General features: G+C 31.8%; 1 protein-coding gene across 1 annotated transcript; it reads left to right on the forward strand.

The window, feature by feature from the left end:
* Positions 1-4163: 4163 nt before the first annotated feature.
* Positions 4164-4979, forward strand: LOC111408393 (NDR1/HIN1-like protein 6). Its single transcript, XM_023038159.1, has one exon. The coding sequence runs from the start codon at positions 4164-4166 to the stop codon at positions 4977-4979; it is 816 nt and encodes a 271-aa protein (XP_022893927.1).
* Positions 4980-6972: the final 1993 nt, after the last annotated feature.

Below are 6972 nucleotides of genomic sequence, written 5' to 3' on the forward strand. Positions count from 1 at the left end.
AAATGGGGGATTTATTTGTCAAATTTGAATAGTACCCCATTCTTATTTCCTTTTTAATTTAATTTTAAAGTTATTTTACATTAAACTTGTAAAGTTATTATTTTGCCCTTTATATATTTGGTCAAAGTCAATATTTAGTTAATTAACGATCAAATGGATGGATCTGTTTGTCCTTCTGTTGCAATGAAATGAAGGATTTAATTTGGTTGGCACAAATGATGTTTTGAATAAAGTCTATAAAAAAATAAAAGGTTTGGAATTACAGCTGCAATTATTGAACTAAAAGTTAGATTTGAGATTCCGATATGAACCAAAACTGAATTTCTTATTTAGTTCTTGTTTGGTTTCCATTATTTCCAAAATCAAAATTTTCCTCTTTTATGTTCGACTACACACTGTTCAATAAAATAATATTACGTATAAGTTCAAAACATTTCTTCGTATTTTAACCACACATTCCTTATCAAAATATTATTTCAAAATGCATTTTTTACACAAAAGAAAAAAAAAAATTTGGGGATCAAATTGGCTCTTAAGATAACAGAAGTGCACCTTTTTTTGTTGGGGGTGCTCGAACACTAGAGAGGGATTGAACCCTCCAACTAGGAGCCGTGCTAGTTCCTTCATACAGTCTATGTCGTCATGTATTGTTAACTTTCCCATCATTCTTGGAATTATCACATGTTATCTGCAAACTTAGTTTCAGAGAGACGGGGTTCCAAGCGATAAAGTTAATTATAAGTTTTCACTTTCATTCATGAATTAAAAATGAGATATTGTATTCCTATTTATTTTATATTTCTTGCATAATTTAATTTAGAATTTTATTACAGGAATTAACACATTTCTCAATACCTTTTACTTGATTTTAGATTCACAGTTTATTCATCTTTTATTTAGCTAGGCTCCAAATTGTCGCTATGGTGTCCATGAGCTCAGATATGAGTAATGCCAGTAACATATCGTGTTCATCATCATCTCCATGATTCATGGGACTATACGAACTGATAAATCAAACCGTGCATATTTCTTGATACTGCCCATATGTAGGTGTCGAACTTCTAAATTCCTATTTGTGACTATCTATATCTATTTGTTTATTATACGATTTTCTGATCGGAGATCCATGGATCACAATGTTATCTCACATAGCTTTTCATCTTTGACAGCATCATTCTTCTCAATGCATGCCTTGGCATCCTACCAATGCATTCTTTTTTATTCAAATTGAGTGTCAAAAACCCTTTATCAATCACATTTTCAGTCCTTCCCCATCAAGTTGAATACCTTTATAAGCTCCCCTGAGCAAACAAAATATAAATGTCTCATTCATGCCTGTCCGTTTTTGTCGAGAGATCCGCCCTGCCTATATTCCCCTTCTTTCTTGTAATCATTACTAGATAATTCTTTCATGAGTGAGATATTTTATCAATATCATCATCTTATATGGTATTAGCATCAGAGTACCATTCTTTTGCTTCTCATAATGTTGAAGAAATCAATTCATGTCTTGCAATGTATGTAAACGTGAATGTCACAATATATCTTGTGCACTACATATAAGTCGTAGGGACGTGTGCCAATATTCCAATGTAAATCCTTGTACATTGATAATGTCATATAATCAAATCCTAATATGAATACGCCAATCATGCATACGAAGATATTTAGAAAATTATATTCCTTATACGTAATTCAAGTATCATGTACAAAGTGACAATGAATGATATTGTATGTCATATTTAGGGTGTAATATATATCAACAACAAGGTTCTTAGGCTAAAAATGGGTGGGGCCTAGTATCACACACCACAATTCCAAGTGTTGACACCGTACATACAAGGAGATCTCGATACCTCATTTCGGAGATCGATTGACACCTCAAGTTTTATACTGTCGAAGGTGCCTTAAGTCGAGCGGGGTGTTCTATCTTTTTACAATTTTCATTACTTAAAAGTCATTAAATTATTAATTGAAGATGAGTTACATTTTTTGAGGATCTGCGAATTTCATATTAAAAAGAAATTTCTATTTATATAGGTTAGGCTAAAGGGCATAAATATCATTTTGAAATTTCTTAAAATTATATGTGGCCTTATTGCGATACTTAATTCCATTTAATATAATTATTTAGAATTATCCATATATTATTGTGCACATTATAGCTACTCTTATACAAATTATATAGGAGCTGCATAATGACCGACAATCTACTTCTTAATTTCGGCAGCTTTTCTTATTTTTAATATAGCACCACTTCCAATATTTATAGCACTACTTAGTTTGATTCAAATTCTAGCCCCATATAAATTTAAAAAAAAAAAAAAATATTATATATATATATATATATGTATTTAAAAAAAATATTCAAGATTGTTACAATTTGGGTCGAAGTCATCTTAGAAATGTTGTGATCCGATCCATTTAGGGAGAGATATCGTGTTAAGGCTCCTCTTGAGTCTCATAGCTTAGAGTGTTCCGTGCATGTTGAGAACACATCTCATTAGAATTACATCCCCCAATCGAAAGGATAATGTATTATTTTTTACCATCAATTTGACCGTTCAAACTAATGGAGCATGAATAGGTCACTTCTACTGCACTTAAGTCATTTGTACAGAAAATTTCCCACAGAATTTGGCCAGATTACTCTTATGTGTGGTATTCACCGTGAATAAAAAATTGCCAAAAAAACCCCCGACCCACCCCTCATGTGTGTGTTCTGATAAGTTTCTGTATGAAGCCTACTTGTATACACAACATGTTTGTTTCTACTGATAGAGATAAGACTCCAGTGGAAAAATTAATTGATTTTTTTTTTTTTTAGTATCAAGCATTAATTATTTGCTTAATCATTGTTTATTGACTTTTCAGTTAAGTTACAATCAGAAACTATAAGCCAGTAATGGGTAATTAATGGGTACTTATTGCTACTTTAATTACTTTTCAGTTTTCATTAACCAATAACTTTACAACAGGCAATGGACAAAAAATAAGTCGTCGGTGCATCCCACTTTTTCACTTCTTTTAGTGACATAAATTAATTAGATAGATTGTCAAGAAACCTTTAGCAACCCGCAAGTCTTTGTTAATCATGATTTTTGATAAATTGAGAATTGCTTCTTTCCAAGGTAAAGCAATGCCATTTGTCCAAAAAAGGTTATTAAAAGTTGTAGTATAACTCAAGTAATATAATGATTGCAAAGGAGGAATAATACACTAAACAGTACTACTTAATATACCAGATCAATTTAATAAATCTTATTTAATTTTCGATAACTACCACAAACTTATCCAACAACTTTTCCATCTACAAAGCGAAGTACGACATTGTCTTACTAATTGTTATTGGAGTTATTTTGGTGCTAATTAATGATATTTTTATAGTAACATCGTTGAAAATGTTGACAAATATCGATTCTCGTTAGATCACCAATAATAATGCACGTGGCAATCATTGGAGATTTTTTTTTAATTACTTCTTCCATTTAATTAACTTAATTATTATTTTTGAAAGATCATTGCTTAAATTTTATCCAAAGTCCCTGAATTGTTTTTAGCCATCTTTAAATCTAATACTCATATGATCATCTACACAATTAATTAAATATAATAATTTACATTAAACATGATAATATTTATGTAATTTTTGTATATTACAAAATAATGATTGGATTTATAATTTATATGTTAACACTAATGTTATGCTTGTTTAATAACTTCGATTAGACATGACAATGACAACTCTTCAAATTTGAAGCGAACGCCCATTTTTAAGGAAAAATAAAGTTTAGAATAGTAAATTGATAGAGAGTATGTGAATTATTATTTTTTATTTACATGTAATATTATTTTAATAAAAAATATGTGGTTGAAAAGAAAATAAAGAAAAATGCAATTTTAAGATTTTTTAGCTCGATCTTGGATTTAATCTTGATCCGTCCCTTCCATCACTCACCTATATATACAATTGTAAATATAAAGAACAAACGAAGATAAAGTGAGATCCGTAGTTGTTAAAGACTACAATACTCAACCCCTCTTCTTCCATTCTCTCCCTTTTTTCTCACACACTTAAAAACACTCGATCCTAATTTTCTACACACATTTATAATATAGTACAATACTTTTTGTTCGAAATCCAACCTTAGATCTTGTCCAAAATGACAGACAGAGTTCACCCATCAAGCAAGCCAAATGGGAAAGGCAATGCCACCGCCACACCCGCCGTGGCAACCACCAATCCACCACTCAAATTCCCTCCTGCATCCAAAACTCACCTCCACAACCCTCCGTACCGCCCCACTCCCACTTCTCTCCACCGACACAACCGCCGCCGCTTCACCTGCCGCCGATGCTGCTGTCTCACCTGCTTCTGGTCCATTCTCCTCCTCATCGCAATCCTCCTTCTAGCCGCCATTTGCTGCGCCGCCTTCTACGCCCTCTATCATCCCCAACGCCCCGAGTTCTCTGTCAGCTCCCTGAAAATAACTCGGTTCAATCTCACCACCAATGCTGCCGATGGCACCACTTACCTGACAACAAAATTCAACCTCACGATCTCCTCCAAGAACCCCAATAAAAAAATCATCTACACCTACAATCCCATTTCGATCGCAGTATTTTCCAACCAAGTAAATTTATCAATTGGCTCCTTCACAAATTTCACCAGTTTACCAAACAACATCTTCATAATTCACACCTCTACCGGATTATCATCCCAGGTTCTTGACGTTGATTCTGTAAATTCAATAAAATCACATCTGAAGAAGAAAAAAGGGCTGCCGATGAAGATTTTAATGGACACTATTTTGGAAGTGAAAATGGAAAAGTTGAAGATGAAAAATATCGGGATTCGAGTCATTTGTGATAGGATTCATGGGCATATGCCAAAGGGGAAAAATTCAGCAGTTGCCAACACCTCTAAAGCAAAGTGTAAGGTTGATCTGCGAATCAAGATCTTGAAATGGAGTTTTTAATTTTTCGCTAATTTAATAATTAATTATCACTTCTACATGTTTTGTTTTCTATTGTCATTATAGTACTCGTAAATTTTCTGAGCAAGAATCGAGAGAAAATGAGGTATCTTTTAGTATAATTGAGCGGTGATGAGCTATACTTTTTTTGGTTTTATATATATATTTATGTATTGAAGTTTGAATTTTATTGTTGTTTCATTGATATTATTCAAAATTTTCCAGTCATAAATTCGTGATTTATTTGAATTTTATAATTGTTCTGAATTTGTTATTTCAAAAGTAAAGTATATATAAAATAAATTTATACCAAAATAGCAAACGTTTTAGGTTAGAGTAATCTGTTTGAGAAAATTCAGCCTCCTAATAATGTCATTAACTTTTATAGGTCCCGTCGGGGTCTTGTCTCGAATGGGGCGGATAAAACCCGTCCCGACAGGGTTGGCTGGGCGAGGAGGAAATGCCCCGCCCCGTGAAGAGATAAAATAATAAAAAGTAAATAAATAGGGCGACAAATGGGACAAGTCCTCGCCCCGCCTTCGGAGAGGGCGAGTTTTGGGTGGGATGCTGCCCCGCCTCGAACCCGCTCGTTCCATTCACTAAACTTTTATCAAAATATAATAAAATTCTAATTTTCAACAAAACCAAACAGTGGGCAGGGACTTAGTATAGTTTATTGAATTTTCCATACCGGGTAAAGTTTGTATTTAATCATCGTCCATGTCTAAATTTAGATTCTTCAAAAGGGTACGGGACCTAACCACAAACTTCGAGATGATGTGATAATGACTGTCCGCTAAGCTCTTCATTACGAGTAGTTTGCGACAGTAATATTTAATAAAAGTCCTAGCTTATGTTTGACCCTCAGTTTTTAAAATTTATTCAGTTTTTAAAATTTCTTAATTTTCAATCACATATTCAAAATCTTTATCAACTTTTTAATAACATATTTCATTAATTTTTATCAAAATCAAGGAAGGTATTAGTTCTTAGTATCAATTAATTGTATATAAAACTGAATTGTGTACCAGATTGAACTGTATCAACTATCAAGAATTCTAATGTTCAGATGAAATATTTATTTAATCAATTACACTTAAATAGTTACATCCAGTTTTATCCAATGTTTTAAAATGAGCGCGTGTATATGATCGTGGCGTGTTCGAAACGCTCCTTATATGGGCTATGCGCATGATAAAGTGATCAACTTATTTTGTTGATTACATATGCATGCTTAAATATCAAAATACGCACGTATGTGTGTTAAAATTTGTATCAAAATTACTTAGTAAAATCCAGCTCATTTTTATAACTTTTAAAAAAAGGCAAATTGAGCCCAAAAAATATCAAATTAGCTCAAATCAACCTTATGTAGGATTTTTGACGTTTTCAAAAATTAAAAATCAAAACAAATTTTTTCTAGAGTTGTAAACTATCTACACCAATCTCAAGCTTCCTTCTTTTTCGATTTTCTTATAGTTTCACTGTTGAGATCTTCATCGAGTTGCAAAAAATTTAAAGATGCATTTTTATTTAGGTATTGCTCACCCATAAGGACGTCAAAAGTCCTTTTTCTCTTCTAGTTTCTAATTGTAGGAAAAAAAAAAAATATTGATCAAACTCTTCTGTCTTCAAGTTAACAATGGCATCTTATTATTTATAAGAGGTCATAGAAATTCTCAAGTTGAAATAGAGAATCTCAATGAAAATGATTTTGTATCTGATGACATGGAAGACGATTTGAATTGAGAAGGAAAAATTAAATTGGAATCTAATAAAGAGTTAGACAAGATTTAAGGTTCTTTTTTTATAGGTAGGTGTTCGTGTCTAATCTAATAATAAAAATTTATTACCAATTAATTATAATATTTATGATTTTGAACAATATATTTTTGTTGAAAATTTGAATAATATGTACGAATTTCAAGTAATTGTAGTATTTATGATTTTGAACAATAAATAAATAAATAAATAAATATATATATATATATATATA

Source organism: Olea europaea, chromosome 13 (assembly GCF_002742605.1).
Source record: "Olea europaea var. sylvestris chromosome 13, O_europaea_v1, whole genome shotgun sequence".
Classification (NCBI taxonomy): domain Eukaryota; kingdom Viridiplantae; phylum Streptophyta; class Magnoliopsida; order Lamiales; family Oleaceae; genus Olea; species Olea europaea.

Excerpts from the sequence above, each read along its gene's own strand:
- LOC111408393 (XM_023038159.1), top strand. The coding sequence starts at position 4,164 with ATGACAGACAGAGTTCACCCATCAAGCAAGCCAAATGGGAAAGGCAAT.